This window comes from Lithobates pipiens, unplaced genomic scaffold (genome assembly GCF_037356315.1).
Source record: "Lithobates pipiens isolate NorthernLeopardFrog02 unplaced genomic scaffold, aLitPip1_a1.2 Scaffold_22, whole genome shotgun sequence".
In the NCBI taxonomy this organism is placed as follows: Eukaryota; Metazoa; Chordata; class Amphibia; order Anura; family Ranidae; genus Lithobates; species Lithobates pipiens.
In genome coordinates, this window is record NW_027507784.1 from 45,362,443 (window position 1) to 45,389,220 (window position 26,778).

Sequence of the window (26,778 nt, forward strand, 5' to 3'; positions counted from 1 at the left end):
CTATATGCCCCTACCCTCCTCTTTGAAGAGGTTGAGCGGTGTCATATTTCTACTGGGGCTGCTTATGATATCCCTGTGCTGTGCTGACTTCCTCCTGGGGGTTCTTATTATGAGGGGATCACACCATCCCTGTGCTGTGCTGACTTCCTCCTGGGGGTTCTTATTATGAGGGGATCACACCATCCCTGTGCTGTGCTGAGTTTCTCCTGGGCCTGCTTATTATGAGGGGATCACACCATCCCTGTGCTGTGCTGACTTCCTCCTGGGGGTTCTTATTATGAGGGGATCACACCATCCCTGTGCTGTGCTGAGTTTCTCCTGGGCCTGCTTACTATGAGGGGATCACACCATCCCTGTGCTGTGCTGACTTCCTCCTGGGGGTTCTTATTATGAGGGGATCACACCATCCCTGTGCTGTGCTGAGTTTCTCCTGGGCCTGCTTATTATGAGGGGATCACACCATCCCTGTGCTGTGCTGACTTCCTCCTGGGGGTTCTTATTATGAGGGGATCACACCATCCCTGTGCTGTGCTGAGTTTCTCCTGGGCCTGCTTATTATGAGGGGATCACACCATCCCTGTGCTGTGCTGACTTACTCCTGTGGCTGCTTACGGTGCTGCTGTCAGTGCTGTATATCACGGTGCTGGTGTGAGTGCTTAATGTCACGGTGCTGCTGTCAGTGCTGTATATCACGGTGCTGATGTCAGTGCTTAATGTCATGCTTCTGATGTCAGTACTCTCTATCACGGTGTTGCTGTCAATGCTGTATGTCACGGTGCTGGTGTTAATGCTTTATGTCACGCTGCTGATGTCAGTACTCTCTATCACGGTGCTGCTGTCAGTGCTGTATATCACTGTGCTGATGTCAGTGCTGTATGTCACGCTTCTGATGTCAGTGCTCTCTATCACGGTGCTGCTGTCAGTGCTGTATATCATGGTGCTGATGTCAGTGCTGTATGTCACGCTGCTTATGTCAGTGCTCTCTATCACGGTGCTGCTGTCAGTGCTGTATATCACGGTGCTGATGTCAGTGCTGTATGTCACGCTTCTGATGTCAGTGCCCTCTATCACGGTGCTGCTGTCAGTGCTGTATATCACGGTGCTGATGTCAGTGCTTAATGTCACGCTTCTGATGTCAGTACTCTCTATCACGGTGTTGCTGTCAATGCTGTATGTCACGGTGCTGGTGTTAATGCTTTATGTCACGCTGCTGATGTCAGTGCCCTCTATCACGGTGCTGTTGTCAGATGCCTCTATCACGGTGCATGTGTCATTGCTGTATGTCACGCTGCTGGTGATCAGCTCCTGCACCCTCTTCTTTGCCTACCCTGGTCCCTGACCTTCCCTCTCCTCCATTGCCTTCATGCGCTCCACAGTCCTGAATTGTCAGAACAATTTCCTATATAAAAAAAGAATTCTTGTAGTTATCGATCCCAAATTCACCTCATACATGTGTTATGTCATTGGCCATGTGGTGGGACTATGTTTGCCCTGCTAATAATTACCTCGTGGCTGCAAATTTGACCTAAAGGTTGGCGAAGTTCGCCTCCCATTGAAGTCAATGGGGCCCGCAGCGAACGTTCGGTTTCGCGAACGGTCGGCCTCGTTCGCGTTCCACGTTCGCGAAACGTCCCGTCGGAAGTTCGTCCATCACTACAAGGGATGTTCAAGCCTGCACAAAATTCGGGAAGTTCATCCGGCATTAGTAGCACGAGTTGCTTCCCTTTCAGCGTGGCTTGCGGTGCAAAAAGGGAAACACCATTTGTAGACAATTCCCTTCTCTCTGAGCACCTCTAGCAGTGGATGCATTGACCTTCTGTTTTGCAGGATAATGGGAGACAAGTCCACCTGCTCTCACCTATCCATCAGAATGCATGTGCCTCCACTGTGGGGACACTTAGTTAGTGTTAGGTACCACAGATATTGGGGTGCCTTGACGGGTCTCTGTGGCTTACGCATGCACTTGCAAATGTGTGCAGACTAAACCCCTGCTTTTAACGCATACTGTTAGACAGGTTATTTGGTGGTCTGTGGGCTGGTGGTAAGAAAAGCTTGGTTTTTCCTCGGTTTATCCTTGGGTTTGTTTGTATATAATGGGAGACAAGTCCTGAAATAATGTGAGCTCGCTGTCATTAAAAAGGATTTGGTCGTTTTTGTGAGCTTGGTTTAAAATCTCTTCCTTCAGAGGGAAGCTCTGGAGGCAGCATATGATATCCCTGGGTGGCGCTGGATCTGAGGGTTTCGCTCTCAGGGCCCTGTGAGCTCGCACAAAGTCAATAGGAGTATCTGCTGTATTTTCTAGCAAGTTGTTGAAGATCGAACCTAAGGCAGAGAGTATTTGATCAGGGCTGACTGTCTCTGGGACTCCCCTTGCACTAATGTTACTCCTTCTACCTCTGTTATCGAGGTCCTCTAAATGCCTGTTGATGTCTATCAAATGTGCTGAGTGAGAGGTGGCCGTGGCTTCCAGTCTGCATATGGCTCCGTCTCTCCTGCTCTTGGCCCTTTCCTGGGTAGTCATTTTTTCATTTAAGGATAACAGGTCAGCCTTCAGGTCTGTGATCTCTGTAAAAAGCGTGTTATTGATGTCTGTGACAATAGATGTCATGTCGCCCAGTGTAAGGGGATGATTAGGGTTTCCCAGCCCGCTTACCAGATCCTCCGCCATTGACTGAGAGCCATCACTCAGCTCTTCCTTGTCTCCTCATGCCTGCGCCATCTTGAGCCGCATGCTGCGGCTCGAGCGGGCCTGGTTAGAAAAGATGTCCTGTATGCTGTGGGTGCGGGAAGAAGCTGTTTGTCGGGGTGCTTGTGTCCCGATGTTGTGTCTCACCAGTCTGCTCATATTTAGGCGTGAATGAGGCCAAAGAAGAGGCTATCGGGCTTTGGGTCTCCAGGAGCTCCGTGCTCAGGCAGCCATTCCCTTCACGCGCCAGGCCACCATCCCCTTTGACTGTCTTTTAACACAATATCGATAAATTAATTCGGAATATTTTATCTTTCGATCTAGAGCGCCTTCCATATATGTATGAATGTATAAAAACGCCATCTTGAATAAGGGCAGATTCATGTAGCATTTACTTTCTAGAATCCCTCTGCCCTTAGCTCAGGCGCGCATGTTTACTTAGATGAAAAAGCCCTTCGCCCACTCCTCCAGATGAAAGAAAAGAAAATACTGATGAAGACGCCTTTGATGTATGGCATAATTTTGGATCTTTCTACTCCTTACCCCTTTCCCGTAGGCTCTCTGCAGTAGTCAAGAAATCCCCATAAACTTCAGTGGAACCGTATGCTTTCAAAAACTGGCAAGAAGACCTGACTTACACATTACACTTACCTCCTCCAGGGCTGCAGTAGGATGGTTCCTTCTTTCTGAATCAGGTTTAAAACAGAAGTATGTTTTTTTTTTTTTTTTTTTTTTTTTATCATACTTACCTAGGTGGATGCAGCATCTGTCCCCTTCTAGCTCTAACACTGAGAACAGAGTGATCAGACATTACCAATCGCTCGGTTCTCACAGCTCCCTCAGCAGAGGGCTGGTCACTGTCAGTCACTGACTCTCTGTTCTTCCCCGACCTGCCACACTCATTGGAGCGCTGAGCTGCAGGGGGTCGGGAGTGGCCTGCTCAGGTTCTGCTCAGCTTGCTGAGAGGCTGGTAAGTCCTGACCATATGGTCTCGATCCTTCGCGAGCCTGGATCGGCTCTGTGACATTAGCTGACAGCAGGCTTCAGCCCGCTGTCTGCAGAGAATGGGTCACAGGAGTGCAAAATGAACTGTACCCCTGTGATCCACAGGAGAAGTACAACCAAACGAGCTTCTCTTTCAATGTCCCTGATTATTCCTATTGTTCACAGATGTATTCTTTTAACTAGTTGTGGATCAAAACATTCTTAGCTATCTAAAGTACAACTTCATTAACCATCCCTATGTCCTCTACAGCCCAACCTCGACTCTTCATACTCGGCAAGAGTGTCCAGAGAAATAGAGAGAACAACCTGACCTGTATGGCCAGTGGATTCTTCCCTAATAATATTCATGTCACATGGTATAAAGATAGAGAAGTCCTGAAGAATCAGTCCATGGGAGAACCACTCCAATATGACAATGGAACCTACCAAGTGAACAGCACTGTGACAATCACACCGATCGATGATGACCAGAACAAAACGTTCTCCTGCAGAATCCAACATGTATCCCTAGAAGAACCTCTACGGGAGGACTTCCACATCACCTATCAAGGTGCGAATAATCAGGAATTCCAATCAGATACTCTTTATGTAATAATGTATATCCCCCATGTATGTGTTAGTAATGAGCTCCACCTTCTTAAAGATTTAATTCAATTAATAATTATTGTTATTAATTATTATTTATTATAATAATTCAATTATCATTGTCTTTTATTTCTCCAGAGTCCTCATCTCATGTGCTCATGATTATCGGTATTGTCATAGCAGTGATGGTGATAATTGGGATAATTGCAGCTGTCATTTGGTGGGGAAGAAAACTCTGTAGAAAAGGTAACCTACACACATTGAGCTCTTTTAATAAAATAATCATCAGTCTGAAATAATATATCAGTGTAAATTCCAGTTTGAAATGATTTTTGACTTTTTTCATGGGCTTATTCCAACTCCTCTTTAACCCCTTAAGTGTTGCCTCCCTGCGTCCTTTTAACCACTTCAGCCCCGGAAAGGATTTACCTCCTTCCTGGCGATACGGCACTGCATCGCTTTAACTGACAATTGCGCGGCCGTCCGGCATAGCTCCCAAACAAAATTGATGTCACTTTTTTCCTCACAATTAGAGCTTTATTTTGGTGGTATTTGATCACCCCTGCACTTTTTATTTTTTGCGATATAAACAAAAATAGAGAGTAAATTTTGAAGAAAAAACGCATTATTTACTTTTTGCTATAATAAACATCCCCCAAAAATATATAAAAAAAATGTTTTTCCTCAGTTTAGGCCTATACGTATTCTTCTATATATTTTTGGTAAAAAAAAAATCACAAGCATTTATTGATTGGTTTGCGCAAAAGTTATAGCGCCTACAAAATAGGGGATAGTTTTATGGCATTTTTTTTATATATTTTTTTTTTCTAGTAATGGCGGTGATCAGCGATTTTTATCATGACTGTGACATTATTGCGGACACATCAGACAATTTTGACACATTTTTGGGACCACTGGCATTAATACAGCGATCAGTGCTATAAAATTGCATTAATTACTGTCATTGGCACTAAAGGGGTTAACCACTAGGGGGCGGGGGAGGGGTTAAGTGTGTTCTGGGGGAGTTTCTAACTGTCTGGGGGATGGGCTAGCAGTGACACGACACTGATCGCTGCCCCCAATGACAGGGAGCAGATGATCGGTGTCCTGTCACTAGGCAGAATTCTTCAGCTCCGTGACACGATTGCAGGCATCCCTGTGGCGATCGAGTCCGCAGGTCCCGCGGGCATGGTCACGGAGCTCGGGGCAGGCAAGGGCACGGCGGGAAATTCAAAGTAACGTATGGGTATGTTACTTTGGCCAGCCCTGCCATTCTGTTGACGTATATGTGCTGACAGCGGTCGGCAAGTGGTTAAGTAGGCTTTATTGTCCAGGAGGCGGCAATGCATCAATATCATGTGAGTTAAACAGGTGGGGGAAGTATATCAGAGGAAAGTAACATATAAACAAAATGTCAAAAATGTGTTCACCATATCCCATGTTAAAGTGGTTGCAAACTAAAGACATGAAATATGAACAAAGCATATCCCTCTATATTGTGTACTTGTCTGAATCCAGAGCACTAAGTGTCATTTCTATCTGCTGCTTCCTTCCTCTTCCTCTGCTATCAACATGAGTCACTTCTGCCAAGTTTTCCTGACACCAAGAGAAAAATGGTGACAGGGTAGAGAGCTCCAACAAATTGATAGCCTCAGCTCTGTTCCTGTGTGCTGTGTGGAGGGGGGTGTGTCCATCCCCTCCAATCAGATCTCAGAGCTCTCCTCACTGAGCTCTCCAGTGTGTAACTTCAGCTCTCTGCCCCTTTTTTCAGAGTTCTCAGACAAATGGCAGTGAGCCCTGGTTCACATTGGAGCGATTTGGCATGCTATTTGACATGCCAATTGCCGGCAATGGCACCGTCCGAATCAGTGCAACACTGCACTGATTCCCAAAAGTAGTGTCTGTACTACTTTTGGTAACTTCGGGGTGTGATTCCCATTGACATCTGTGCAACAACCCTGAAATAGCCCCCCGAAGTTGGGACTGACATGCGGGAATGAAATTGTGCGAGTTCAGCTGAACTCGCACAATTTAATTCCCAATGTCAGTGTGAACCAGGGCTGAATAAGAGTAATATCTTGACTTTGAATGGATGTAGAGAAGACTGCAGATAAACAGGTAGAACTTATGTAGGTGGATTTGTTTTATCTCTGTGTATCACCTGAGGGCGAGGCCAGTCACTTCACTTATTCATAAAGAGGAAGAAAGGGATATTTGGTTGAAAGTAGGGTCAGATAAACCATACTTAACCACCTAAGGACCACCTCACGCCGATGTACGTCGGCAGAATGGCACGGCTAAATAGACATGTCAGACGAATTTTCATTATTCGGACATTCGGATGCATCCGAATTACCGAATTACAATGCTAACGAATTCAAACGAAATTCGAATCAAATTTGAAAAATGACATTTTGCGACCCGACTTTGGGGCCATGTATCTCGGGGCCACTTATAGCTAGAAACCCCAAATTGGTATGCAAACACGGTAGAACTAGCACTACAACATGTCCAAATTTGGGGTTTCTAGCACCAAGTGACGGGTCGCAAAATGTCATTCTCTGCTGCAGAAAAGTGCTTGACATTTTGTGACCCGATTTGTGGCCCCATAACTCGAGGTCACTTGGAGCTAGAAACCCCAAATTTGGACATGTTGTAGTGCTAGTTCTACCGTGTTTGCATACCAATTTGGGGTTTCTAGCTATAAGTGGCCCCGAGATACGTGGCCACAAATTCGGGTCGCAAAATGTCATTCTCTTCTGCAGAAAAGTAATATAAATGAATTAAGATGTGTGTGCTTTTTCAAATAGAATAAATTTGAATTTCGAATAGTATGAATTCTTTAATTCGATTTTTAATTAATTAATTTTAAATTTGGAAAGAAAAGATTATAATAAAATAGAAAATAGACTAGAAAAATTATATAACAGAACAGAATATATTATGTTTTATTCTGTTCTATTGTTTTTCTAGTCTATTCTTTTATAGCGAAGGACGAACTTCAGACGGGACGTTTTGCGAACGCGGCCGATAGTTCGTGAACCGGAACGTTCGTGGCGGGCCCCATTGACTTCAATGGGAGGCGAACTTTGCAAACCTATAGGTCAAATTTGCAGCCACAAAATAATTATTAGCTGTGCAAACATAGTCCCACCACATGGCCAATGACATAACACATGTATGAGGTGAATCTGGGATCGACAACTACAAGCATTCTTTTTTTATATGGGAAATTGTTGTGACAATTCAGGACTGTGGAGCGCATGAAGGCAATGGAGGAGACGGAAGGTCAGGGACCAGGGTAGGCAAAGAAGAGGGTGCAGGAGATGATCACCAGCAGCGTGACATACAGCAATGACACCTGCACCGTGATAGAGTCATCTGACAACAGCACCGTGATAGAGAGCACTGACATCAGCAGCGTGACATACAGCAATGACACCAGCACCGTGATATACAGCACTGACAGCAGCACCGTGATAGAGAGCACTGACATCAGCAGCGTGACATACAGCAATGACACCAGCACCGTGATATACAACACTGACAGCAGCACAGTGACAGAGAGCACTGACATCAGCACCGTGATATACAGCACTGACACCTGCACCGTAAGCAGCCCCAGGAGGAAGTCAGCATAGCACAGGGATGGTGGGAGCCCCTCATAATAAGCAGCCCCAGGAGTAAGTCAGCACAGCACAGGGATGGTGTGAGCCCCTCATAATAAGCAGCCCCAGGAGTAAATCAGCACAGCACAGGGATGGTGTGAGCCCCTCATAATAAGCAGCCCCAGGAGTAAATCAGCATAGCACAGGGATGGTGTGAGCCCCTCATAATAAGCAGCCCCAGGAGTAAATCAGCATAGCACAGGGATGGTGTGAGCCGCTCATAATAAGCAGCCCCAGGAGTAAGTCAGCACAGCACAGGGATGGTGTGAGCCCCTCATAATAAGCAGCCCCAGGAGTAAATCAGCACAGCACAGGGATGGTGTGAGCCCCTCATAATAAGCAGCCCCAGGAGTAAGTCAGCACAGCACAGGGATGGTGTGAGCCCCTCATAATAAGCAGTCCCAGGAGTAAATCCGCATAGCACAGGGATGGTGTGAGCCCCTCATAATAAGCAGCCCCAGGAGTAAGTCAGCACAGCACAGGGATGGTGTGAGCCCCTCATAATAAGCAGCCCCAGGAGTAAGTCAGCACAGCACAGGGATGGTGTGAGCCCCTCATAATAAGCAGCCCCAGGAGTAAGTCAGCACAGCACAGGGATGGTGTGAGCCCCTCATAATAAGCAGCCCCAGTAGTAAATCAGCATAGCACGGGGATGGTGTGAGCCCCTCATAATAAGCAGCCCCAGGAGTAAGTCAGCACAGCACAGGGATGGTGTGAGCCCCTCATAATAAGCAGCCCCAGGAGTAAGTCAGCACAGCACAGGGATGGTGTGAGCCCCTCATAATAAGCAGCCCCAGGAGTAAATCAGCATAGCACAGGGATGGTGTGAGCCCCTCATAATAAGCAACCCCAGGAGTAAGTCAGCACAGCACAGGGATGGTGTGAGCCCCTCATAATAAGCAGCCCCAGGAGTAAGTCAGCACAGCACAGGGATGGTGTGAGCCCCTCATAATAAGCACTGACTGATTAGCAGACTGTACGTCAGTCCCTATACTGCTGAAGGACTGCTGCAGTATAGGGAAGCGGTCAGCAGTAGTGCACCTCAACCCTATGTATTGTGGACCGATACCAGTCCTTACAGAATAGCAGACTGTACCTCACTCAACCCTATGTACTGTAGCACCCTAGACAGACCAAGTTACCAGTCCTGATAAAGAGCTTTGTGGAACAAGTGAGTTGTGACTGATTAGCAGACTGCAGCAGAAGGGCAGCAGTCAAGTATAATATTCTTTCTATATTTGGAAGAAAGAATATTATACTTGTACAAGCCTATTACCATACCACTGATACCAGTCCTGAAAAGAACCTTTGTGGAACTAATAGTAACAGCTACTGTTTAAACTGACCCTCACTGCCTGACACACTGCTTCCTGCCTGTCCCTATATGAACTGGCAAAACAGAGGCTACTGGAACAATAACTCGTTACTGGGATAGCACTTTTGTGGACCTGATAGTAACAGCTAATGATGATGATGACTAATCTGGCTGTCCCTACAATAGCAGCACACAGCGCCCTGTCCCTTTCTCTAAACTGACAAAAGACACTCAGGCTGCTGCAACAATCAGTAGCACAGCAAACCTATATACACCTAACACCTATACCAGTCCTGAAAAGAACTTTTGTGTACCAAATAGCTAGCGTTTTATCTCTCCCTACTCCACACAGCAACCTTTCCCTATAGTGACAGAAGAAAGAATGTAAAATGGCCGCCGGATCGGGTGTATTTATAGGTTAGGGGGAATGTCCAAGTGTCCATGTGCTGTCATGTCTCAATTGGCTGTCCTGTACCCCATGATGGATGTGTTATCAGGTCAAAGTTCCTTTACACAGCAAAAACATGGAAGTCTGCCGGGCGAACGGCGCCAATAGTCCGCCGAATTGGCGGACCGCGAACAGCTGAAATTCGCCGCGAAACGACCGCCGGGCGAACTGTTCGGCCATCACTATTCTTTTATATTCTATTAAAATCTTTTCTATTAAAATCAAAATCATTATACACTAAATTCGAATTTCGGAAGATGGTGGTTTTATTATATATATATATATTTCTTAACGACATTCGAATTTCGTATAGAATGAATTCGAATTTGAATAGAAAAGATTAAAATGGAAATAGAGAATAGACTAGAAAAACAATAGAACAGAATAGAATATAGATACTATATATTTCATTTTTTATTTCTTTTGCAGATTACTATTTGTTTCCATAAGAGCTCCTGCAGACTATTAGCATCTATTAAAATTTTTTGCAGATCTCCTGCAGACTATTAGTATCTATTTTGTTTTCTAACCAGATCTCCTGCAGACCATTAGCATAAATTTTTTTTAGCAGATCTCCTGTAGACTATTAACAGCCATTTCACTTCTTTTTTTGCAGATCTCCTGCAGACTGTTAGAATCATTTAAATTCTTTTTTTTGGAGATTACTATTTATTTCCACCAGATTTCCTGCAGTATAATAAACATATATTTCATTGTTTTCAGATAAATGGCTGTTCTAATGCAAGAAAATAAAAATAAAAATGAAATAGATGCTAATAGTCTGCAGGAGATCTGCAAAAAAATAAACTGGATGTTAATATACTGCAGGAGATCTGATGGAAATAAATAGTAATCTGCAAAAAAAAAGAAAAATGAAATTGATTCTAAAATTGATCTTAATAGTCTGCAGGAGATCTACAAAAAAAGAAGTGAAATGGCTGTTAATAGTCTACATGAGATCTGCTAAAAAAGAAATAGATGCTAATAGTCTGCAGGAGATCTGCAAAAAAAAATGAAATAGATGCTAATAGTCTGCAGGAGATCTGGTGAAAAAACGAAATAGATACTAATAGTCTGCCGGAGATCTGCAAAAAAATGAAATAGATGCTAATAGTCTGCAGGAGATCTTATTAAAACAAATGTTAATCTGCAAAAAAAATAAAAAATGAAATAGATAGTATCTATATTCTATTCTGGTCTATTGTTCTAGTCTATTCTCTATTTCTATTCTAATCTTTTCTATTCAAATTCGAATTCATTCTATACAAAATTCAAATGTCAGAAATATATATATATATATAAAAAAACATCTTCCGAAATTCAAATTTAGTATATACAGTGCCTTGCGAAAGTATTCACACACATGGGACACAATTGTGAAGTGGAACGAAATCTATTGGATAATTTAAACTTTTTTAGCAAATAAAAAACTGAAAAGTGGTGCGTGCAAAATTATTCGGCCCCTTTACTTTCAGTGCAGCAAACTCACTCCAGAAGTTCAGCGAGGATCTCTGAATGATCCAATGTTGTCCTAAATGACTTATGGTGATAAATAGAATCCACCTGTGTGTAATCAAGTCCCTGTATAAATGCACCTGCTCTGTGATAGTCTCAGGGTTCTGTTGAAAGCGCAGAGAGCATCATGAAGACCAAGGAACACACCAGGCAGGTCCATAATACTGTTGTGGAGAAGTTTAACTAGTTGCTGACCGCCGGCCGTCAAATGACGGCCAGGCGGCAAACCTATTGTGGCGGGAGGCCGTCATATGACGTCCTCCCGTTTAAACAGGGAATGCACGTGATCGTGCGCACGCACCCCTGCTTCTTCGGTGGCGGTGTGTCACGGAGACACCGCTCGCAACCGAAGGGGGTGAACAGCCATTGGTTATGGCTGTTTACCACGTGATCGATCACTAAAATGTAAACAAACCGCGGTAATGAGATGTTATCGAGTTCTCCTCCTCACACACCGATCGTGTGTAAGGAGGAGATTGCGGTAACATCTCGTTACCGCCTACAGTACACATGAAGCACACTGATTGCCCCCCCCATAAAGAGGACCTGTCACCACCCCTCATAGTACCTGTCAATCACAGTCCATCAGAGTACCTGTCACAGCCCATCAGAGTATTTGAGTACCTGTCACAGCCCATCAGAGTACCCCAGTACCTGTCAGCCCATCAGAGTACCCGAGTGCCTGTCACAGCCCATCAGAGTACCCGAGTACCTGTCACAGCCCATCAGAGTACCCGAGTACCTGTCCCAGCCCATCAGAGTACCCGAGTACCTGTCCCAGTTCATCTGAGTACCCGAATACCTGTCACGGCCCATCAGAGTACCCGAGTACCTGTCACGGCCCATCAGAGTACCCGAGTACCTGTCACGGCACATCCGAGTACCCGAGTACCTGTCATGGTCCATCAGGGTACCCGAGTACCTGTCACAGTCCATCAGAGTACCCGAGTACCTGTCACGGTCCATCAGGGTACTCGAGTACCTGTCACAGTCCATCATGGTACCCGAGTATCTGTCACGGTCCATCAGAGTACCCAAGTACCTGTCACAGCCCATCAAAGTACCCGAGTACCTGTCACAGCCCATCAAAGTACCCGAGTACCTGTCACAGCCCATCAAAGTACCCGAGTACCTGTCACAGCCCATCAAAGTACCTGAGTACTTGTCACGGTTCATCCGAGTACCCAAGTACCTGTCACAGCCCATCTGCGTATCCGAGTACCTGTCCCAGTCCATCTGAGTACCCGAGTACCTGTCCCAGTCCATCTGAGTACCCGAGTACCTGTCCCAGTCCATCTGAGTACCCGAGTACCTATCACAGTTCATCTGAGTACCCGAGTACCTTTCACAGTTCATCTGAGTACCTGTCACAGTTCATCTGAGTACCTGAGTACCTGTCACAGTCCATATGAGTACCTGTCACCGCCCTTCAGAGTACCCGAGTACCTGTCACCAGGCCATCAGAGTACCCGAGTACCTGTCACCAGGCCATCAGAGTACCCGAGTACCTGTCACCAGGCCATCAGAGTACCCGAGTACCTGTCACCAGGCCATCAGAATACCCGAGTACCTGTCACCAGGCCATCAGAGTACCCGAGTACCTGTCACCAGGCCATCAGAGTACCCAAGTACCTGCCACCAGGCCATCAGAGTAACCGAGTACCTGTCACCAGGCCATCAGAGTACCAGAGTACCTATCTCCAGCCCATCAGAGTACCCGAGTATCTATTTGCAGCCCATGTCTCATAGAATATACATTGGGGGTGTTTGCTTTCCAAAATGGGGTCATTTTGTGGGAAATTTCACTGTCCTGGTAGTCCAGGACCTTCAAAAATGTGATGGGTAGGAATGAAATGAGATGTGTCATTTATGCTCCTAGAACGCCTGAACGTACTACTTCAATGTTCGGCCTCTCTATGTAACCACGCTGTGTAAAAGTCCTACACATGTGGTATCACCATACTTGGGAAGAGTAGCAGAATGTATTTTGGGGTGTCATTTTTGCTATGTACATGCTATGTGTTAGAAATATCTTATAAATTGACAATTTTGTGTAAAAAAAAAATGCGTTTTAATTTTTTTCCACATATTCCAAAAACTTCTGGAAAAAAATTAACTGTTCAAAAGACTCATTATGTGATCACAGATTATACGTTGGGGTGTTTGCTTTCCAAAATGGGGTCATTTCATGGGAAATTCCATTGTCCTGGTACTGCAGGGCCTTCAAAAGTGTAATAGGTGGTTGAGAAACGAGATGCGTAATTTTTGCTCGTAGAACGTCTGAAGGTACTACATCAATGTTGGTGCTCTGTATGTGGCCGGGCTGTGTGAAAGTCTCACACATGTGGTATTGCCGTACTCGGGAAGAGTAGCAGAATGTATTTTGGGGTGTAATTTGTTGTATGCATATGCTGTGTGTGAGAAATAACCTGATAATATGACAATTTTGTAAAAAAAAATAATAATAAAAAAAAAATCTTCATTTTGCAAAGAATTGCGGGAAAAAATTACAACTTAGAAAAACTCACCATGCTACTTACTTAACCACTTCCCACCCGGCCAATGCATATATACGGCCGGGTGGGAGCCGTCTACTCCTGATAGGACGTTCAGGAACGTCATTCAGGAGTAGCGCGATCGCGCGCGCGCGTGCCCGCGCAGCGGCGCGATCCCGATGTGCTCGTGTCACCCGGACACGGCACATCTCAGATCGGCAGGAGGGCTCTGTGATTGGCCCTCCTGATCACATGACGGCCGTGTCCAATCACGGCCGTCATGTGATGTAAACAAACAGCCGGTTGCTAGGCAATCGGCTCTCCTCTCCTCACACGGAAGTCACCGCTGAGGAGAGGAGAGCAGATCGCTGCAGCCGGCTGATGATCAGTGAGTATGGGCTGCTTTTTACAGCTTTTTACTCACTGATCATCAGTGTAGTGTAAACACACAACACACCACACAGTACAAACACAGTCCCCACATATGTCCCCAAAACACACATGTCCCCAAAACATACATGTCCCCAAATAATAAAAACACATGTCCCTAATAATAAAAACATGTCCCCCACATATGTCCCACTAAAATCACATGTCCCAATGATTATCTGCACACATATGTACGTGATCACCTGCACACATATGTACATGATCATTTGCATACATATGTCCGTGATCACACAAACCAATTATTATACACTTAACTGAATTTTTTTTACCAAAAACATGTAGCAGAATACATTTTGGCTTAAATTTATGACAAAATTTGATTTTATTGGATTTCTTTTCAAATAGAAAAAAGAAAATATTGTTTTTTTTCCAAATTTCCGCTTTTTTTGCGCTTATATCGCAAAAAAATAAAACGGAGTCGTGAATAAATAACACCAAAATAAAGCTCTATTTGTGCGAACAAAATGATAACAATTTCATTTGGGTACAGTGTAGCATGACCGCGCAATTGTCACTGAAAGCGCTAGAGCGCTGAAAGCTGAAAATTGGGCTGGGAAGGAAGGGGGTGAAAGTGCCCTGTATTGTAGTGGTTAATACCTTGGGATGTCTACTTTGTAAAAAGGGGTCATTTGGGGGGTATTTGTATTTTCCTGACTTGTTAGTGTCTCAAGAAATGAGATACACCTGATGTACTGAAGGCCTGATCAGATGTGATCAATTTTCAGCAATTGGCACCATAGTTTGTAGACTCTATAACTTTCACAAAGACCAAATAATATACACTATTGTGGGTTATTTTTTCCGAAGATAGGTAACAGTATAAATTTTGGCCAAAATTTATGAAGAAAAATTACTAATTAGCAAAAATGTATGACAGAAACAAAGAAAAAGGCATTTTTTTCACAAAATGTACGTTTTATTTTATTTATAGCACAAAAAATAAAAAACCCACTAGTGATTAAATACCACTAAAAGAAAGCTCTATTTGTGTGGAAAAAAGGACGCAAGTTTCATATGGGTACAGTGTTGGATGACTGAGTCATTCAAACTGTGAGAGCGCTGTAAGCTGAAAATTGGTCTGGTCAGGAAGGGGGTGTAAGTGCACTGTATTGATGTGGTTAAAGCCGGATTTGGATACAAAAAGATTTCCCAAGCTTTAAACATCCCAAGGAGCACTGTGCAAGCGATCATTTTGAAATGAAAGGAGTATCAGACCACTGCAAATCTACCAAGACCTGGCCGTCCCTCTAAACTTTCAGCTCAGACAAGGAGAAGACTGATCAGAGATGCAGCCAAGAGGCCCATGATCACTCTGGATGAACTGCAGAGAACTACAGCTGAGGTGGGAGAGTCTGTCCATAGGACAACAATCAGTCGTACACTGCACAAATCTGGCCTTTATAGAAGAGTGGCAAGAAGAAAGCCATTTCTCAAAGATATCCATAAAAAGTCTCGTCTAAAGTTTGCCACAAGCCACCTGGGAGACACACCAAACATGTGGAAGAAGGTGCTCTGGTCAGATGAAACCAAAATCGAACTTTTTGCCCACAATGCAAAACGATATGTTTGGCGTAAAAGCAACACAGCTCATCACCCTCAACACACCATCCCCACTGTCAAACATGGTGGTGGCAGCATCATGGTTTGGGCCTGCTTTTCTTCAGCAGGGACAGGGAAGATGGTTAAAATTGAGGGGAAGATGGATGCAGCCAAATACAGGACCATTCTGGATGAAAACCTGTTGGAGTCTGCAAAAGACCTGAAACTGGGACGGAGATTTATCTTCCAACAAGACAATGATCCCAAACATACAGCAAAATCTACAAAGGAATGGTTCACAAATAAACGTATCCAGGTGTTAGAATGGCCAAGTCAAAGTCTAGACCTGAATCCAATCGAGAATCTGTGGAAAGAGCTGAAAACTGCTGTTCACAAACGCTCTCCATCCAACCTCACTGAGCTCGAGCTGTTTTGCAAGGAAGAATGGGCAAGAATTTCAGTCTCTCGATGTGCAAAACTGATAGAGACATACCCCAAGCGACTTGCAGCTGTAATCGCAGTAAAAGGTGGCTCTACAAAGTATTAACGCAAGGGGCCGAATAATTTTGCACGCCCCACTTTTCATTTTTTTATTAGTTAAAAAAGTTTCAAAAATCCAATAGATTTCGTTCCACTTCACAATTGTGTCCCACTTGTTGGTGATTCTTCACAAAAAATAAAAATGTTATATCTTTATGTTTGAAGCCTGAAATGTGGCAAAAGGTTGAAAAGTTCAAGGGGGCCGAATACTTTCGCAAGGCACTGTAATGATTTTGAATTTTAATAGAAAAGATTTTAATAGAATATAAAAGAATAGACTAGAAAAACAATAGAACAGAACAGAATAAAATATAATATATTCTATTCTGTTCTGTTCTATCGTTTTTCTAGTCTATTTTCTATTTTATTATAATCTTTTCTATCCAAATTTAAAATGAATTCATTTAAAAATTTGAATTCATACTATTCGAAATTCAAATTTATTCTATTCAAATTTGAATTTCAGAAGATGGTTGTATATTCTTTCTATTTTATTCTATTAAATAATTTTTTTTCTATTCTGTTCTAATCTTTTCGATTTGAATTAGAAATTTTGGAAGATGGTTAGTTACTTATACTTATATACATCTGTCACATCAACTTTTCGTACTTGCAGTGTACCAGTGCAAAAAAAACACACACATCTTATTTCATTTTTATTTATGGTATCAATGAAGTTGTCAGCATGCCTGATTGAAGAATTCACAGATGTCGATAGCAAGGCAAGTGCATATGCTGTATATCATTGTCCACTTGCCACAAGTTGTGTATTGTATTTGTCCACTTGCCACGCCACCTGCCACAAGTTGTGTATTGTCTACTTGCCACGTCACCTGCCACAAGTTCAGACCTAAATCCAATTGAGAATCTTTGGCAAGACTTGAAAATTGCTGTTCACAGACGCTCTCCAGCTTGATCTATTTAGAAAAGAAGAATAGGAAAAGATTTCTCTCTCTAGATGTGTAAAGCTGGTAGAGACATCCCCAAAAAGACTTGAATCATTTATCATTTTCCTTCACAATTATGTGCCACTTTGTGTTGGTCTATCACATAAAATCACAATAAAATACATTTATGTTTTTGGTTGTAACATGATAAAATGTAGAAAATTTCAAGCGGTATGAATACTTTTTCAAGGCACTCTATATAGAGAAAGATGTTCCTTACATAAACTTCCAATATGAAGCCACTCCTATCCTAAATGAATAGCCAAAGTATGCTTTAGGGTTCAGACCCCGTTTGGCCAAAAAAAGGGGGTGGCAATGGAGTATGCATTTAGCTGCAGAGAGGCGAGTGCTAGGAAAAGGCAACACAGGACCATCCCAGGGTTTGACAAATGTAGCACTAACGAGCTGGTATAAAACCAACACCAGGCACCACGCCTTGCCAGGCTCCAAGAACCTGATAACAGTGTCGCCCCCCGATTGCTGCGTCTTGCGAGCATGCAGATATAACAGAAAAGGCCAGGGTGCCAAAAGCAGTTGATTAGCCAAAAGTAAGCGAGACCCTGGGCCAGAAGCGTGACTTCCCTGGCCTCAGGAACCACAAAATGCCAGCTATAGCACTGCCTTGAGCACCAAGCTAGTAACCAACGCAAAAGAAGAGCTGAGAGCATGTCAGATATGTCACAAAAAATATGACCTACAAAGGAAAGTCTGCTGAGTACAGCAGGAGGTCTGCTCTACTGGATCCATGAGGACGGCTTAAAAAGAAAGTGCAAAAAAAAGAAAACCTGACGGGTCATCCAACAACATGAAATGCTGAGACTCAGCTCGATACGCCCCGAAAGTGCTGTGGGCCAATACGAGCTGGAAGAGGCAAAAAACAGAAAAGCAAATAGGAACTGGATGTTAACCATGAGGACTAGGAAACCTAGACCGGAAAGCCTGGAAAACATGCCAAGCAGTGTCATGATCCTTTCTGGCATTCAAAATAAAACCTAATGATCAAGGCTGCTGCGTCAGCCAAATGGAAACCCAATCCATGCCAAAACTGGAACTGAAGAGAAGGTGTGACACCAACACCTGCATCCGAGACCTGGGCCTACTGATACCAGTTTAGGCCCCAAGAGGGTTCTGGGATCCACTTAAGCCCCTGAGCCAGTAGAAGCTGCTGGAGCTGCAATAGAGGGACTTACCAATCGCTCCATACCATTGCGCAACTCCTGGCTGGACGCGACTAGGAAATTAAAGGTAGTGTGGAAATGACACACAACTGGGTCAGGAACATAACTTGCGAGAGAAATGTGAGCAGACTGAGAAACCTGTGACAAGAATGTAAGCTGTGAAGGCTAGCTGATAAAAACGTTAGCAGCATAAGAACCGAGGCTGCAAGAAAAACGCCACCTGCATAAGAAACACAGGTTGCACAAGAACATGAATTGATGAACAACAAGAGAAACCTTTAGCAAGGCTGTGGTCATCTTGGAGGTGTGTTTGGGGTGGTTATGTTGGAATACTGCCCTGCGGCCCAGTCTCCGAAGGGAGGGGGATCATTCTCTGCTTCAGTATGTCACAGTACATGTTGGCATTCATGGTTCCCTCAATGATCTGTAGCTCCCCAGTGCCGGCAGCACTCATGCAGCCCCAGACCATGACACTCCCACCACCATGCTTGACTGTAGGCAAGACACACTTGTCTTTGTACTCCTCACCTGGTTGCCGCCACACACGCTTGACACCATCTCAACCAAATAAGTTTATCTTGGTCACATCAGACCACATGGTTCCAGTAATCCATGTCCTTAGTCTGCTTGTCTTCAGCAAACTGTTTGTGGGCTTTTTTGTGCATCATCTTTAGAAGAGGCTTCCTTCTGGGATGACATCCATACAGACCAATTTGATGCAGTTTGTGGCGTATGGTCTGAGCACTGACAGGCTGACCCTCCCACCCCTTCAACCTCTGCAGCAATGCTGGCAACACGCATACGTCTATTTCCCAAAGACAACCGCTGGATATGTGCGCTCAACTTCTTTGGTGGACCATGGCGAGGCCTGTTCTGAGTGGAACCTGTCCTGTTAAACGGCTGTATGGTCTTGGCCACTGGGCTGAAGCTCAGTTTCAGGAGCTTGGTAATCTTCTTATAGCCTAGGCCATCTTTATGTAGAGCAACAACTCTTTTTTTCAGATCCTCAGAGAGTTCTTTGCCATGTTGAACTTTCAGTGACCAGTATGAGAGAGCGAGAGCGATAACACCAAATTTAACACACCTGCTCCCCATTCATACCTCAGACCTTGTAACACTAACAAGTCACATGACACTGGGGAGGGAAAATGGCTAATTGGGACCAATTTGGACATTTTCACTTAGGGGTGTACTCACTTTTGTTGCCAGTGGTTTAGACATTAATGGATGTGTTGAATTATTTTGATGGGGCAGAAAATTTCCAGTTATACAAGCTGTACACTCAATACTTTACATGGTAGCAAAGTGTCATTTCTTCAGTGTTGACACATGAAAAGATAGAAGATATTTACAAAAATGTGAGGGGTGTACTCACTTTTGTGAGATACTGTATGTGCCCTAGTGTTGACCTGCAATTATCCAGTGTGGGAAAATTGTAGGTTGCTGCAGAAAGTAAGAATGAGCCCTAATAGTCTATGAAAGTTCAACGGGTTTTCTCATTTTAGAGGGGATATACACTTTTTTTTTCGTCTAATAGATGATTGCAGATTTCTTCACCTTATATTCCAACCCAGTATTTACATCATAAAAAAAAAAGATTTTTGTATAGTCATTTTTTATAGGCACAACCATACCATGAACCATAATATGTAGGTGGTACTGATCATATAAATGCATGTGATGATGTAAGATTTTCAATTCTTAAATGAATTTATATTGTTTGAATGTTGCAGTGTATTTTTGTTGTGTGTTATTCCATACACTGACATTGAGTATGAACTTCTACAGCAAAGCTGCCTGATCCAGAAATTGTAGAAATAATGGTACCAGAACTGATGGAAGGAGAACCTGCCACCCTGAAGTGCAGAATCAAAAATTATGTGGAGAGTTTACACAGAATGGAAGGGTATCAAATGCCAGAAAAGAAATCAGTAAACACATATAACAACTTACCTGTAGAAAGAGACAAAACATCTGATGACCAAAACACCTACATAGCAACCCTAGAATTGCAACCTGTCCAGATGGCAGATGGTGGATCAGAATACGAGTTCAGAGTACAATTTCGAGGTGCACGGGTTCCCATAAAGAAAAGTACAGGCCCAATACAAGTCAAAGGTGAGAAAAACCAACATATTTTTTATAGAAACCTTGTTGTATTTGTAAAGAAACACCATGCAGAAGTAACATTTGGGTCATTATAAAACAATTTTGCCTTAATAAAACTTATGCCCCATACACGGTCAGAAATTCCGACAGAAAAAGTCGGATTATGTTGTCGGAAAATCCGATCGTGTGTGGGCTCTATTGGACTTTTTCTGTCGGAGATTTCCAAAGGTAAAAGTTTGAGAGCTAGATCTAAAATTTTCCCGAAAACAAAATCCGATCTGACTTTTTCCGATCGTGTGTAGAGAATTCCGACGCACAAAGTGCCACGCATGCTCAGAAAAAAAATTGGAGATGGAAGCTATTGGCTACTGGCCTCTACGTAGTCCCATCGTACGTTACAAACGTCACCTCGTTCCGAATGATCGGATTTTCCGACAACTTTGTGCGACCGTGTGTATGCAAGACTAGTTTCAGCCAAAATATGTCGGAAAAAATCCGACAGATTTTGTGGTGGGAATGTCCAACCGTGTGTATGGGGCATTAATGTGACCCTGTCACCACAGGGTCACTTACAGCACACACAAAAAAGCTGCCCAGTAAAGGAAGAGGCACTATAATGAACTTTTAGAGAGCGTGTTCCTTGAAATACCACTGCTTCCCCACTCACCAGTCACAGCAGGCATGCATTTGAATGGTGAGGTGGGTTGAATACCTACTCCCCCACGAGTAGAGGTCGATCGATATGTCGGCTGATTTTGGGCATTTTTAAATTACTGTATTTATTGGAGTATAACACTCACTTTTTCACCATGAAAATCGGGTGCAAATAGCGTGTGCGTGTTATACGCCAATACAAAAATTCAAGTTTTTTCCTGAAACTTCCCTCTTAAAATGAATGTGCGTGTTATACACCTGTGCGTGTTATACGCCGATAAATACGGTAATTGTGCTGATAAAAAAGGCAGGTTTAAAACTTCAGCGCGCCTTGCATATAACTTCTGTAAGGCCCCTTTCCCAGTGAGGCGCAGCGTCAGCGGTAAAACATGCTATTTTTAGTGGTGCTTTACCGCCAATTTTGCTGCGCTATTCGGCCGCTAGCGTGGTGCTTTTACTCCCCCCCAGTGGGCGAGAGAGGGTGAAAACCACTGCAAAGTGCTGCTGCAGCAGCGCTATGCCGGCGGTATAGCTGCTCTGCCCCATTGATTTCAATGGGCAGAGCGGTGAAGGAGCAGTGAATGCACCACTCCTTCACAGCTCCAAAGATGCTGCTAGCAGGACTCTTTTTTCCTTCCTGCCAGCGCAGTACTCCAGTGTGAAAGCCCTCAGGTCCAACCAAAGGGGTACCACCAGCAAGGTCTACCTAATAAAGTGGCCGCGGAGTGTAATTTGGGTTTAGTTTGGGATGATAACTGTATGGGGTTAATAACTGCAATGACATGACATCAATGAATGTTTTTTTCTTCATATTCCTGTCAAAGAAAAACAATCTGCAGATAAAGCCAGCGGAAGCGATAAACGTGAAAGTTTAGAGTGGCCACCTTTACTTCCACCTCTACCTCCGCCAAAGAAAAGTAAAGTAACATTACATGGGACAGGGGACATGATAGTGGACATTACATGGGACATTACATGAGACAGGGGACATTACATGGGGCAGGGGACATTACATGGGACAGAGAACCTTACATGGGACAAGGGACATTACATGGGACATTACATGGGACATTACATGGGACATTACATGGGACAGGGGACATTACATGGGACAAGGGCCATGACAGGGGACATTACATGGACAGAGAACATTACCTGGGACAAGAGGTATGACAGGGGACATTACATGGGACATTACATGAGACAGGAGACATTACATGGGACATTTCATGGGGCAGAGGACATTACATGGGCCAAGGGACATGATAGGAGACATTACATGGGACAGGGAACATTACATGGGACAAGGGACATGACAAGGGGACATGACAGGGGACAGAGAACATTACATGGGACAAGGGGCATGACAGGGGACATTACATGGGACATTACATGAGACAGGGGACATTACATGGGACATTACATGGGACAGGGGACATTACATGGGACAAGGGACATGATAGGAGACATTACATGGGACAGGGGACATTACATGGGACAAGGGACATGATGGGGGACATTACATGGGACAGGGAACATTACATGGGACAGGGGACATGACAGGGGACATGATAGTGGACATTTCATGGGACAGGGGACGTTACATGGGACATGAAAGGGGACATAACATGGGACAGAGAACATTACATGGGACAAGGAACATGACAGGGGACATTACATGGGACAGGGGACATTACATGGGACAGGGGACTTTACATGGGACAGGGGACATGACAGGAGACATTACATGGGACAGGGGACATGACAGGAGACATTACATGGGACAGGGAACATTACATAGGACAAGGGACATGACAGGGAACATTACATGGGACAAGGGACATGACAGGGGACATTACATGAGACAGGGGAAATTACATGGGACAGGGGACATGATAGTGGACATTACATGGGACAGGGGATATTACATGCGACAGGGGACATGATAGTGGACATTACATGGAACATGAGACCTTACATGGGACAGGGGACATGATAGTGGACATTACATGGGACATTACATGGGACAGGGGACATTACATAGGACAGAGAACCTTACATGGGACAAGGGACATTACATGGGACATTACATGAGACATGGGACATTACATGGGACAGGGGACATTACATAGGACAGAGAACCTTACATGGGACAAGGGACATTACATGAGACATGGGACATTACATGGGACAAGGGCCATAACAGGGGACATTACATGGGACAGAGAACATTACATGGGACAAGGGGCATGACAGGGGACACTACATGGGACATTACATGAGACAGGGGACATTACATGGGACAAGGGACATGGCAGGGGACATTACATGGGACAGGGGACATTACATGGGACAAGGGACGTGACAGGGAACATTACATGGGACAGGGAACATTACATGGGACAAGGGACATGACAGGGGAGATTACACGAGACAGGGGACATGATAGTGGACATTACATGGGACAGGGGACATTATATAGGACAAGGGAGATTACATGGAACATTACATGGGATAAGGGACATGACAAGGGACATTACATGGGACAGGGGACATTACATGGCACATTACATGGGGCAGAGCACATTACATGGAACAGGGCACATGACAGGGGACATTACATGGGACAGAGAACATTACATGGGACAAGGGACATGACAGGGGACATTACTTGGGACAGGGGACATTACATGGCACATTACATGGGGCAGAGCACATTAGATGGGGCAGGGCACATGACAGGGGACATTACATGGGGCAGAGCACATTACATGGGACAACGGACATGACAGGGGTCATTACTTGGGACAGGGGACATTACATGGGACAGGGGACATTACATGGGACATTACATGGGGCAGAGCACATTAGATGGGGCAGGGCACATGGCAGGGGACATTACATGGGACAGGGCACATTTCATGACAGGGGACATTACATGTAACATGGAACATGACAGGGCACATGACAGGGGACATTACATGGGACAGAAGACATGACAGGGGACATTACATGGGACAGGGCACATTACATGACATGGGACAGGGCACATTACAGGAGAAGGAACATTACATGGGACAGGGGACATGACAGGGCACATGACAGGGGACATTACATGGGACAGGGCACATGACAGGGGACAATACATAGTGCAGAGCACATTACATGGAACAGGACACATGAGATAGGGGACATTACATGGGACAGGGGACATGATAGTGGACATTACATGGGACAGAGGACATTACATGGGACAAGGGACATGACGGGGACATTACATGGGACAGGGGACATTACATGGGACAAGGGACATTACATGGGACATTACATCGGACAGGGGACATTACATGGGACAGAGAACATTACATGGGACAAGGGACATGAAAGGGGACATTACTTGGGACAGGGGACATTACATGGGACAGGGGACATTACATGGCACATTACATGGGGCAGAGCACATTAGATGGGGCAGGGCATATTACATGACAGGGGACATTACATTTAACATGGGACATGACAGGGCACATTACATGGGACAAAAGACATGACAGGGGACATTACATGGGACAGGGGACATTACATGGGACAAGGCACATTACAGGACAAGGTACATTACATGGGACAGGGGACATGACAGGGGACATTACATGGGACAGGGCACATTACATGAGACAGGGCACATGACAGGGGACATTACATGGGACAGGGCACATGACAGGGGACATTACATGGGGCGGGGCACATTACATGGAACATGGGACATGACAGTGCACATGACAGGGGACATGACTCTGATTCCCCTAGCAAAAATCTTGTGGGACCAATTGCCTTCAGAAATCACCCAATTAGTATATAGAGTACACCTGTGTGTAATTTAATCTCAGTATAAATACAGCTGTTCTGTGAAGCCCTCAGGGATTTGTTAGAGACACTTAGTGAACAAACAGCATCACGAGAGCCAAGGAACACACCAGACAGGTCAGGGATAAAGTTGTGGAGAAGTTTCCATTGGAATATTCGATGGACCAAGTTTGAGAGCTTGGCTATAAAACTTTCCAACAACATGATCCGATCGGACTTTGTCCGATCATGTGTAGAGAATTCCGATCGGACAAAATGCCACGCATTCTCATATGAAATTCCTAGACCAAAGCTATTGGCTACTAGCCTGAATGTAGTCCCCTCATAACGAAATAATGTCATCACGTTCTGAACGATCGGATTTTCCGACAACTTTGTCTGACTGTGTGTATACAGATTTTGTTGTCGGAATGTCCAACCGTGTGTACAAGGGCTTAGAGTCTGCAAAAGACTTGAGACTGGGGCTGAGTTCACTTTCAAACAGGACAGCGACCCTAAACATGCAGTCAGAGCTACAATGGAATGGTTTAGATCAAAGCATATTCATGTGTAGATTGGCCCAGTCAAAGTTCAGACCTAAATCCCATTGAGAATCTTTGGCAAGACTTGAAAATTGCTGTTCACAGACGCTCTCCAGCTTGAGCTATTTAGAAAAGAAGAATAGGAAAAGATTTCTCTCTCTAGATGTGTAAAGCTGGTAGAGACATCCCCAAAAAGACTTGAATCATTTATCATTTTCCTTCACAATTATGTGCCACTTTGTGTTGGTCTATCACATAAAATCACAATAAAATACATTTATGTTTTTGGTTGTAACATGATAAAATGTTGAAAATTTCAAGCGGTATGAATACTTTTTCAAGGCACTCTATATAGAGAAAGATGTTCCTTACATAAACTTCCAATATGAAGCCACTCCTATCCTAAATGAATAGCCAAAGTATGCTTTAGGGTTCAGACCCCGTTTGGCCAAAAAAAGGGGGTGGCAATGGAGTATGCATTTAGCTGCAGAGAGGCGAGTGCTAGGAAAAGGCAACAGAGGACCATCCCAGGGTTTGACAAATGTAGCACTAACGAGCTGGTATAAAACCAACACCAGGCACCATGCCTTGCCAGGCTCCAAGAACCTGATAACAGTGTCGCCCCCTGATTGCTGCGTCTTGCGAGCATGCAGATATAACAGAAAAGGCCAGGGTGCCAAAAGCAGTTGATTAGCCAAAAGTAAGCGAGACCCTGGGCCAGAAGCGCGACTTCCCTGGCCTCAGGAACCACAAAATGCCAGCTATAGCACTGCCTTGAGCACCAAGCTAGTAACCAACGCAAAAGGAGAGCTGAGAGCATGTCAGATATGTCACAAAAAATATGACCTACAAAGGAAAGTCTGCTGAGTACAGCAGGAGGTCTGCTCTACTGGATCCATGAGGACGGCTTAAAAAGAAAGTGCAAAAAAAAGAAAACCTGACGGGTCATCCAACAACATGAAATGCTGAGACTCAGCTCGATACGCCCCGAAAGTGCTGTGGGCCAATACGAGCTGGAAGAGGCAAAAAACAGAAAAGCAAATAGGAACTGGATGTTAACCATGAGGACTAGGAAACCTAGACCGGAATGCCTGGAAAACATGCCAAGCAGTGTCATGATCCTTTCTGGCATTCAAAATAAAACCTAATGATCAAGGCTGCTGCGTCAGCCAAATGGAAACCCAATCCATGCCAAAACTGGAACTGAAGAGAAGGTGTGACACCAACACCTGCATCCGAGACCTGGGCCTACTGATACC

General features: G+C 44.4%; 1 protein-coding gene across 1 annotated transcript in view; it reads left to right on the forward strand.

Annotated features, from left to right (window-relative positions):
- Window positions 1-26,778, forward strand: part of LOC143923719 (uncharacterized) — a 174,914-nt gene that overhangs the window by 52,716 nt on the left and 95,420 nt on the right. Inside the window, exons 4-6 of the mRNA XM_077447530.1 lie at window positions 3,942-4,241; window positions 4,415-4,522; window positions 20,160-20,489. Of these exons, the coding sequence (XP_077303656.1) occupies window positions 3,942-4,241; window positions 4,415-4,522; window positions 20,160-20,489 (738 nt within the window). The remainder of the gene's footprint in view (window positions 1-3,941; window positions 4,242-4,414; window positions 4,523-20,159; window positions 20,490-26,778) is intronic.